This window comes from Vipera berus (assembly GCF_964194415.1).
Source record: "Vipera berus genome assembly, chromosome: 1".
Taxonomy (NCBI): domain Eukaryota; kingdom Metazoa; phylum Chordata; class Lepidosauria; order Squamata; family Viperidae; genus Vipera; species Vipera berus.
In genome coordinates this window covers 111,082,892-111,093,464 of record NC_138202.1, presented here as the reverse complement: position 1 = coordinate 111,093,464, position 10,573 = coordinate 111,082,892, and the positions used below count along the sequence as shown (strand labels likewise).

Below are 10,573 nucleotides of genomic sequence, written 5' to 3'. Positions count from 1 at the left end.
ACAAAGTCAGTCCGGTTGCCTTTTGGGGGGGAAAAAGCACCTTAGGAACAAGTATAGTGGTGATATCTAAGGGCTGCACAAGTCAAGAAAGAATTCATGTATTTCATTAAGCACTTCTATTTTCCCATCATAATCTGAATGTAGATTGTGTCCATATATTTTTATACCGTTTTATTAACTGACAATAATCTTTTATGCAAGAAAGAGGTCTTCTGAGTAGTTTTAAAGTACTACTGATAACAGCTTGGTAGTAATACATCAGTAACCTCCTCTAACATGTTCCCCCCCTCCCCCTAAGCTGTCCACTTGGCAACAATGGAGCAATTTTTACAAAATGCAAACCTTGGCTATTGTACAGTGGAATCTTTGGTACTCTGAATGTGGTTGTTTGCTTGTAGATGTTTCATTATCTGACTAACATCAGTGTTGAGCACCAAGGAATCCACAGTTCAATCCTCGGCTATATATTCTTTTCTTATTGGTCAGGTATTGCAGTGGAATCTAAAAGAAACCCAGAGCTCAAGTACTATTGAAACTTTTTAAGTTTTGTAATTCTGGAACAGCTGCTTTAATTTGGGTGTTGCACACAAATGCATTGCACAAGGTAGTCTGCTTTTTTCAAAAAAATAATAATGGAATACATCCTTCCTCTGGTTCCTGTGCTGCAGTAAAACTACTCTATGACTGTCTGCATTACCCAAACTGTCTGAGTTTACACAATCTTTAAGGTAACCATATGGAATAGATTCACACTAGACTACAGAGGTTGGCTGGTGTGTTATTTAGTCTATTATATGAATCTAACCCTTGATTCTCAAACTGTAGTTTGCAGGAAAATCTCAAGTACTTCTTCAGTCTTGAGTCAAAATTGTGCTGTACATAATCTATGCAAGCTGGGTACTATTTCTACCATTAACAGATACAGTAAGTTCTACAACCTACAACTTGAATATAGTTAATAAGCTAGTGCGAAGCCTTCACATTGTCAATGACTTAATTCAAGAATAAAATTGAGAAGTTATATTCACAAATATGGCCAATCACTATCATGAAGTTACACGACACAAAGCTGAAATAAAAGTTTAATCAATCAAAAGCTTTCTATAGTAAGCAAAATAAATGAACCACTATTGACATGCTACAACAAATGAACACATGGAAAACACTAAACATCTCTATTAAATAAAATTAACCTTTCCCATTTTAAAATTATTTTTACAGTTAATTGTTCCTTTTCTTGAAGTTCACTTGTTACTAGTATCTCTCGCTGTAACCTTTACAACATGTATTCATATATATGAAAAAAGTCACTATAGTCCCATAGTTTGAAACTTAATTCACAATCTGAAATGATAACATAGAGCTAATAGATTCATCCTTGATTATCAGATTACTTACTTAGCCCAGATCAAGCACAATGGGAAACTTAGCTAAGAAGAAATGATTTAAACAGATTACAGTTGATGGAAGTTCAGAAACAAAGGGAATTGTAACTGAAATCTTTCAAATCAATTTATCCTTAGTTTATGAAAGTGGGAGGTAGGAGAAAATATATTATTCTTAGACTCATACAAACAATGAATGTCTATGAATACTGTCACATCTGATAACAGTCAGGCCTTACTATATAAATTTAAGAATATTATTTGCTTGTCCTTGAGCTACAAAATGCCACCTTTAAAAAATCAGCTGTGTTCTTCTCTATTGGTTGATAAATGAAAGGTTAGCAATTTTCACAAGTCAAATAATTCTTCCATGTTCATTTATTCTGCTCAGTCACAGAGATATTTCCGTCATTTTCTGCTGAAAGAAACGTTATATTGAGTTAATCAGCATAGAAAGATTTCCATATGATACATTTAAGGAATAAAGTGCTTGAGAATACTCCTACCTCTTATTCTAACAACAATCTCAAATTGACAAATTTGTAGCAACAACCTCAAATTGACTCCATTTTGAGGTAGGGGTGAAGAATGCTGGCAGAAATTACCAAACTGATAACAGTAATGCAGGGATGCATTTGCAAAAGCAAAAATTCTGAATTTTACTACTAATCCCACCTGCGTTTTCTTACCTGCCATTGCAGAGAAAAATAAGATTCTGCACAGCTGCCACAGTAGAATTTTCATTTTGTCCAGTGACAAGGTGTCTGTCAAGCACGACATGAACTGCATCTACCTTGCTGGCTGCAGTGGAAATATATATTCACATCTTAATTTACACTTGTAACGATGTATCATTTTTCAAAAACCTAAGGAAAATGTTCCTTTTTGGCAGTTTGATCCTCACCGGCTCAAAATTGACACAACCTTCCATCCTTCCGAGATCAGTAAAATGAAGAGCCAGATTGTTGGGGGCAATATGCCAACTCAGTAAACCGCTTAGAGGGGGTTGTAAAGCACCATGAAGCAGTACATAAGTGCTATTGCTAAGTGCTATTATTCTGAGACTGCTACCTTGCACACTTTGCTATTAATCAGCAGCACCACTGTTTGAAGTTTAGTTTCCTAATTTAGGAAAAATGCATCTCTTAAAGCTTTTTAATGGGGGGGGGGAGAGAGAGAGAGTGGTGTAACTATTCATTGCTATGACCACAGTGCTGCAAATTTGATGCTATTAATCAGGTGGGCAACCAAGTCAAGTAGTTTCTATAGCCTTGAAAAAACAATTGTCTTGTACTGCATTCTTAAAATCACAAGGTATGTAAAAAGAAATCCCAGTCAGCCATACTTTAAATTCCTATAAATACTGTAATTACTACACAATACTTTCTACTTTAATGTGTTTACAAAATTGTTTAGTGATTCTACATATATATTGATTTTAACAAGTATTAATAAAAATCTATGTCAGCAGAAAATATTAAAATGACATACCACTAAAAGTAGCTCCAGCATCTTTTGAAAAATCTTCAACAATAATTGGTAAACTAGCAAAACTAGGAAGTCTTACAAGTTCATAGACAGAAGGCTGGAAGAAACAAAATGATAACTAATATTTTTACATTGTATTATACTGAAACCTATGCAGGAAGATTCACGTTTTGGTTAAAGAACTAAATAGAACTTCACATAATTCAACAAAGCGGTTCCTAATCAAGAGAATAAAGTCAGGATCACTTTATATGAAATACAGAATTAAATGCATTACTGTTGCAAACCATTCCACTAACAATTACCAATTCAGTTTCATTGTAGCTATAACTGTGTTTATACTCTGCATGTGATTATCTTGGGATTACTTTACTAACGTACTTGAGAATCTCTTGGATATAAAGCTAGATTTCAAAGTTTTTTAAAGGAAGTATACTCTTTCGTGGTGATAAAATTGAATGCAAGTAAATGGGATGTGCTTCAGCAAAAACATAAATCTTGAGTAAGATCTATGACTATAATATGAGAAATTCAGCCATCTATGAAAAACAAAAATAATAAGCTACATCATATTGCCTGGATATTTAGCAGCACCCAGCAATCTTGATCTATCTCCAAAAATGTAGCAGGATCAGACCAGATGGGAGACCATTAGTAAATTCCAGGGTTGTAGGCTAGACCAGGACATTGAAAACAAGAAAAATAAGACAATACAAACACAGATACTACATAGGTAAATCTGTGAAATTACAGGAAATAGTTTTATTCAAAGAGACTTAACTTTACATCACTTAGGTTTCTACGTCACATAGTTTTCAAGAGAGCCATCTATTGTGAAAAATGCATAGAACACCTACCCCTGTTAAGCTGTATTCTTGAAATACCCAAGACTTGTCTTCATTCGTGGCACAACATAAGGCAGCAACTCCATTTCCAATAGCACAAATAGGCTCTATTAAAAAATAAACCTTTATATAAATTCTTCAGGGTTTTATGAAAATGCTATTTTGAAATGGATCGTTCTTTCAAAAACAGTGTATCACATGCTATATAAATGCAATGTTTATTATTTCCTACTAAACGTTTTTTTTAAAAAAAATGCAACAGGGAAAGGGATCAAAAAGGTAACAAGGGGAAGGTACAATATTGATGAGAACAGAATAAGCAATGCATATTCAAATCTATTCTTTTCATGCATTCCTGACAATTATTCAGCAGATTGTATATTGTCCAAAATCTTTTAAGGACTAACTAGAGTTAAAGTAGAAGAAATACTAAAGGTAATATGGTATGTGTATCTTATACATTAATCACTTTTTTGCAACATGCTTCCTTATCTATGGTGTCTCGATGTACACAATAGCACATAAAACACCAAGGAAGTTTACCTACTGTTCTCCGAACTGAAATGCTGCAATATTCTAGCTAAGTAGCCACTATTTGTTAGATCCGTCAAGGCACCAGGACAGTCAGGAATCAACAAAGCATGGTATCTTGCACCTAGGTAGGAAGCACAGGCAAAGCTGAGTTGTATTATTCAAAACTAGAGAGGGCAGAGATGACTCAAAAGACAGTGCTCTCCTAAAGCATTTCCTCCCGTCTTATTTGCTACTAACTTTCAATAGCAATATATGAAGGTCCCATTACATAAAAATTATAAATTAATGTTTAAATTAAATTTAACTAGCTTGTCTAGTAATAGCTTGTCTGCAACCCACTCGGTATTCCCAAACAATGTTCAAGCCCAGGACAAGATCAATGTATCCCAAAGGTATATTCAATCTGCCCAACTTTTCTGCTATCAGAACAAACTGATTTGCTTCCCCATTTGCCCCTAAAAGCTCAGTGCCCTTCAGGATACATACAGCTAGTTATCTGTGAGAAAGGCAAGGAGGAAACAAGCAAAGGGAACACTGCTCATAAAAAGGTAAAGGTTCCCCTGCACATGCGTGCTAGTCGTTTCCGACTCTAGGGGCCGGTGCTCATCTCCGTTTCAAAGCCGAAGAGCCAGCACTTGTCCGAGGACATCTCCGTGGTCATGTGGCCGGCATGACTAGACGCCAAAGGCGCACGGAACGCTGTTACCTTCCCACCGTAGCGGTCCCTATTTTTCTACTTGCATTTTTACGTGCTTTCGAACTGCTAGGTTGGCAGAAGTTGGGACGAGTAACAGGCGCTCACTCTGCTACGCGGCACTCGGGATTCGACCCGCCAAACTGCCGACCTTCTGATTGACAAGCTCAGCGTCCTAACCCACTGAGCCACCGCGTCCCTGCTCATATATTAGCCATCCTTTAAAAATGTAATCATTATACCCATCCCATCATCACTACTGCCTAATGTCTCAAATCTGTACTACCTGTTCTGAAAACAAAACAGAATCTGAAAGTAGTTTGACTCTAAATTGCTCTCAATTATAATAATTTAAAGAAACCATTAAGTGAGTTTGGTTAAAGGTGAAAACAAACTCCTAAAATATGCCAAGGGGAAATATGAAACCATGGCTTTTATTGGCTCTGAACTATAAAAACAATCAAAGCTTTGAGAGCAAGCTTTATATTTTCCTCCTAAAAATGCAAATGGAACAATAATAGGCAATTTGATTATCGATTTAAATTATCTTTATTTTAACATGTTATATCTGGCGGAATTGTATCCAGATACTGAAAAGACCATTTACTGTGTAGGTAATGAAGAGAGATACGCCCAGTCACAAGTCAAAAAATATCTCACCATCTGTTGATTCCAACTTGGCCGGATTTGCGTAGGATTTCATACGAAAATCCTGGATCCAACGCATATTTGCTTCATTAACCCCAACAAAGTCAATTGGCTTCCCCTACAACAGCAAAGCCCAATTAATGCATCTACTTATAATAAGTCTTTGGAATAAACATTAAGTGAAAGGAAAAAATATTTGAAAAAAAAGCAATAGCCTATCTCCATGAAGTAAAAACAGTGTTATTGGTACTAAATGAAGACATCACTTTTCATATGATCCAAAATGGAAATACTGGCCAATATACACAAACAACCCCCCCCAAAAAATATTGTACATTTACAACTTGTGCACTACTCTTAAAAGAGCTTAGCTGGATTTAGTTGCTTTTTAATAAAACATTGCATTTACCCATTCCTGCATTCCGAGACCCCATTAGGAAATTGCATATGAAAACGAAAGAGAAAAATAAATCTACTAAAGAACTGGTGGATAAAAATTATTTTCTTCTACTTCACTAAAAGCAGGTCAATGTTATCTCTCGGTGCCTAGTTTGGCACACTGCAATTTCTGATTACATTCCATTTTAAGACCATGTCTGAAGGCCATCATTTCCTGTAACAGCTACTTGCTTCCTCTTTTTTAATCATCTTGCCTGAGGAAGAATCTATTTCATCACCTACTTAATAAAACTAACATGGAACACTTATTTACTTACCCCTGGGGTAGCAACTTGTAGATTAAAAGCAGAGCTGGCCAATGTAAAAGAGTGGAAGAAAGAATCAGCTGATACACCTGGTGGACAGATATAAGCATATTATATGTGTAGTGGGAGCTTCTCATATATGGTGTGGTGGGGGGGAACATTGGCTGTCATATCTAGGGGAATAAAATCTGGATGTCACCTAGACAGCAGCAGAGACATACTGGAAAAGCCACCTGGCTTTTTTTTACAACACAAATATGGGAGCCTTAGCATTCACTGATTATTCTTACTAAACATGCATACTTGATAGCCTTCACATTCCTCAAAGTAAAAAAACAACAAAAGACTTGATCATTTTCATGTTGGTCTTGAACATAGGAAAACAGGATAGGCAAAACTTGCTAAGGCTAACCAACTTCAGAGAACAACCCTAAATTCCTTAAGAAGAGAGTCATTAAAAACTAAAAGGTTTTGTAACAAAAGAAGGAACGTATACAAAAAGAGACAGTATATATGTGTATATATATAAGGGCAATGTAGCGAAGAGATGAAGCTATTGGGGTACCATAGGGAGACAAACTGAAGACCACCTTTCTCTTTGAAGGCTGCTAGGTGAGCTCCTGAAGGGAAGTATATCTTACAAATAATATAAATACTATACATAAATAAAGTAAAATAGAAGATTCAACCAAGAGCGCTAATAAGCTTCAATGAACAGACCAACAGCCCTGACATTTCTAGGTTCTTTCAGGCAGAAAACAGAAAGCCTAGTTAGGGTTTAAGAGAGCTGAAGCACAACATGTTTATAAGACCATAAAAACATGTTAATACTATGCAGAAATTACAGCATGGCAACTAATCGAACGCTGATCATGCGCACATAAAATGCAATAGACACCTAACTAGATGCAGCCCTACTTGACCTTGGCTGATTAAAAAAAAAAAGACAAAGGCCAAGTTTATATGTGGATGGGAGACCACCAAGAAATCTCAAGACTACATTGGAAATGTCATCCAGGGCAGGAGAAAACAGCGGCAAATAACTTCCGTGCTGCGGTCAGGAACCATTATACGGCACAGCCCAGGTAAATCGAGAAGCTGAATTCCACTTGAAGCAGAGTTTATCTTTTGCCTTAAAGACCCATCACTCCGACCCAGCCAGACAGTCTCCCCCTGCAATTACCGTATTGATCAAGCTGCCGGGAATAGCCTTCTCCATCTCCTGCGTCCAGCCATGCGCAGAGTAGAGCAGCGTTTCCCAACCTTAGGAACTTGAAGATGCGTGGACTTCAACTCCCAGAATTCCCCAGCCAGCATAGCTGGCTGGGGAATTCTGGGAGTTGAAGTCCACGCATCTTCAAGTTCCTAAGGTTGGGAAACGCTGGAGTAGAGTATCAAAGGTTGGACAAGCCACACACACACACACACACACACACACACACACACACACACACACCCCACACCGGGAGAGGGGCTGCTGCCCCCGACAACGTACGCCTTTCAGGGGCGATTCGCTCGACCTCCCTGCCTCGCCCTTTTTTTCAGCGCTCAGGTCCGCCGACCTCGCCCGGAAGAGCCAAAGAAGAGGGCGGGGAGGGCCAGAGCCACCGGCCTCACCTGCAGCAGCGGCGCTGGCCACGATGAGGCACGTCGGCTTGCTGAGCCTCTCCGACATGCTGGCGTTAGCCCGGCGGAAGCCTCCCGGGGAAAAGGGAAGCTGGCGGATGGAAAAGAGAAACCTCGCCGCGCTTTCCGCCCACCAGCCCGCCCAACTTTCGCCTTGCGCAAGCGCCCTCGAGTCGGCCACCCTCTAGGACAGGGGTCTTCAAACTTGGCCCTTTTATGTCTTGTGGACTTCAACCCCCAGAATTCCTCAGCCAGCCATGTTGGCTGAGGAATTCTGGGAGTTGAAGTCCACAAGTCATAAAAGGGCCAAGTTTGAAGACCCCTGCTCTAGGAGGGCGACCCGGGGAAGAGAGGGGCGGGTCGCCTTCCTGCGGCTGCTTTCTCCGGCGGCCGGGCTTTGGCGACCTTTTTCTAAGCTGACGCCAACGCTGCAGCTTTGTACCTTTCTAGTCTCTTTCTAGTAGCCAGAAATCCTCTAAGATAAAATGCACCTATTGTTATCATTGTATTGTTGTTTGCCTTCCCCAGCGCAGCTTATTTTGAACGATAGCTTTAAAAATGATGTTTGTTTGTTTGTTTTTTACTGGTGAGTCAACATAGAAAAGGGGTCTTTTGATATTAAATCATTAACGTTTTCTGCATTGCTGGGAATTCCACTATTTTCCATTCAGCATTTGCTGCTGCTCCTCTTGTTTCTTGGGGGGAAAAGCAAACCACCACACCCTTTCCTTTCTCCCTAACAGTAAGCGGTGTTTTATAGCAGAAGAAAGGGATTTGAGTCTTGTAGCTGCAACTGTTTAACTTTCCTAGGGCAGTCTCTCAAATTGTATGTTATTGTACTATAATAGACGGAATTCTTGCAATGCTCTGGGCTATATAAGGGATAGTTGTGGTGCACCTGAATCTGGGAGAGGAAAGCAGAATATAAAATAGATTCTCTAAAATCTGTAGATTGAAGCTATTGTAGCCTCGGGGTCATAAAACATTCACCCTATTCAGATTAGAAGCTTGAAGAGGCAGAGATTGCAAAGGGCATCTATATTTTCTTGCGTCAGCAGTCATAAGTAAATCCTAATGATTGTCACAATTTATTCTTTGTGTAAAACAATAGCTCGCATTATCTATCTGTACTATGAATGTTTTGCTCTAATGGAAAATTCTATAAAATCCCAAAACTACTATGCCATATTTAGTATGAGTTCAAAGGCATCCCCATCCCTAATTGTTTATATTACTTTGCAGTAATTTAAGTAAATAATAGAGTAGAAGAATACTAGTTGGCGCCATTGGGTCTCTGATTTGATAGAGGGTGATATGAGAAGATGGAAGTTTTTTTATAGAGGATTTTTTTTTTCTGTCATGAAGGAGATAAAATGCCTCTACACTAGTCTGCTTGGCTCATCACATTAATTTGGCTGGCTTGATATCCATTTGCAGTCATTTAGTTGACTGACATCTAGCTCCTGCTGCTGCCATTATATTTTTGTTATGCCCTTTTTTGGTCAATTTCAAGGACATGAACTGTCTCTAATCAGAATATTTACTGGCAATTAATCTACTAGATTTCCTCTTCTGGTCTCCTTTCTAGAATGGTCTGGTACAGGGACGGGGAGGCCTTAGGTCATCCTCCTTGGACAGATCCAGCTGCTCAGGTAGTGTTTGTGATTGATCAGCCTCAGATGATCTCTGCCTTTATTTATTTTTTATTTTTATTTTAATTCCATTTATATCCCGCCCTTCTCCGAAGACTCAGGGCGGCTTACAAGCTTAGCAGTAGCCTTCATTCTATGTATATGCCTGCTGATTAGGGCTTTCACACACACCCCAAGCGGCATTATTACAAAGTCAGCTTAATTGCCCCCAACAATCTGGGTCCTCATTTCACCTAACCTCGGAAGGATGGAAGGCTGAGTCAACCTTGAGCCTGGTGGGATGCGAACCTGCACTAATTGCAGGCAGCTGGTGTTACTTAAGGAGGCATTAGCCCACTGCTCCGCCTTTGTCCTTCCAGAGGCTGATATTCCACAGACTCATCTGGAAAAGTTTCTTCAGCTTCAGACTCTTAGGTCCAGAGCCTGGCCCATGATGCTAATCACAACAATGAAGTCATCTATTCCAGGGCTTTTCAACCAGTGGTACGGGTACCATCTGTGGTACATTGGCAGGTGGCACGCGACCATCCTAGAAAAGTGGTAGCGGGGGAGGGGAATGGCAGCACTGCACAAGCCTGAGCAAGAGACGGCTGGAGCTGCAGGGCTGTCAGGGCTCAGCGGAAGCGCCAAGATCAGCGCCAGGCTCCAGCTGGAGCTCGGCGCTGATCCTGGCACTTATGCTGAGCCCAGAAAAAGCGCCGATCAGCTGAAATGTTGCAGCATCTCCAGGGTCTTGTGATTTACATTCAGATGCTTGGCAACTGATTCATATTTATGACGGTCACAGTGTCCCAGGGTCATGTGAAGTGACCAAAACCTGCTGCAACCACCCAGCAGACGGGAGGAATAAAAACCAAACCCACCCACCCACCCCCTGCCAATCCTCAACAGAAATGCTCACAACAATGAAAATCTCGGACAGGAGGAAGAGCGCTGCCGGGTGGGCAGGCAGGTGTCCTGCTCGGGTGTGGCTTGGGAGGCACTTTTTTCAGTGCCA

The 10,573-nt window shown here is 39.8% G+C and overlaps 1 protein-coding gene across 2 annotated transcripts; it reads right to left on the bottom strand.

Moving 5' to 3' along the window:
* Window positions 1-776: 776 nt before the first annotated feature.
* GATD1 (glutamine amidotransferase class 1 domain containing 1) lies at window positions 777-8,035 on the bottom strand. Of its 2 annotated transcripts, none has more exons than XM_081313180.1 (8): window positions 7,916-8,035; window positions 6,311-6,387; window positions 5,607-5,712; window positions 4,266-4,373; window positions 3,731-3,825; window positions 2,877-2,970; window positions 2,075-2,186; window positions 777-1,803 (listed from the first exon to the last, which is right to left on the bottom strand). In XM_081313180.1, the coding sequence occupies exons 1-8, from the start codon at window positions 7,971-7,973 to the stop codon at window positions 1,794-1,796; spliced, it is 660 nt and encodes a 219-aa protein (XP_081169306.1). In that variant the 5' UTR covers window positions 7,974-8,035; the 3' UTR covers window positions 777-1,793. The 2 variants fall into 2 exon arrangements, with proteins under 2 accessions (XP_081169306.1, XP_081169307.1); XM_081313181.1 differs by having other exon boundaries at window positions 777-1,800.
* Window positions 8,036-10,573: the final 2,538 nt, after the last annotated feature.

What these genes read in the sequence shown, in the direction of transcription:
- GATD1 (XM_081313180.1), bottom strand. Translation starts at nt 7,973, where the DNA reads ATGTCGGAGAGGCTCAGCAAGCCGACGTGCCTCATCGTGGCCAGCGCC. An exon ending in CAAGTTGGAATCAACAGATG is followed by an intron (nt 4,374 to 5,606) that starts GTGAGATATTTT and finishes CTTCCTACCTAG; the next exon opens with GTGCAAGATACCATGCTTTG. An exon ending in TGCTGGAGCTACTTTTAGTG is followed by an intron (nt 2,187 to 2,876) that starts GTATGTCATTTT and finishes TTTCCACTGCAG; the next exon opens with CCAGCAAGGTAGATGCAGTT.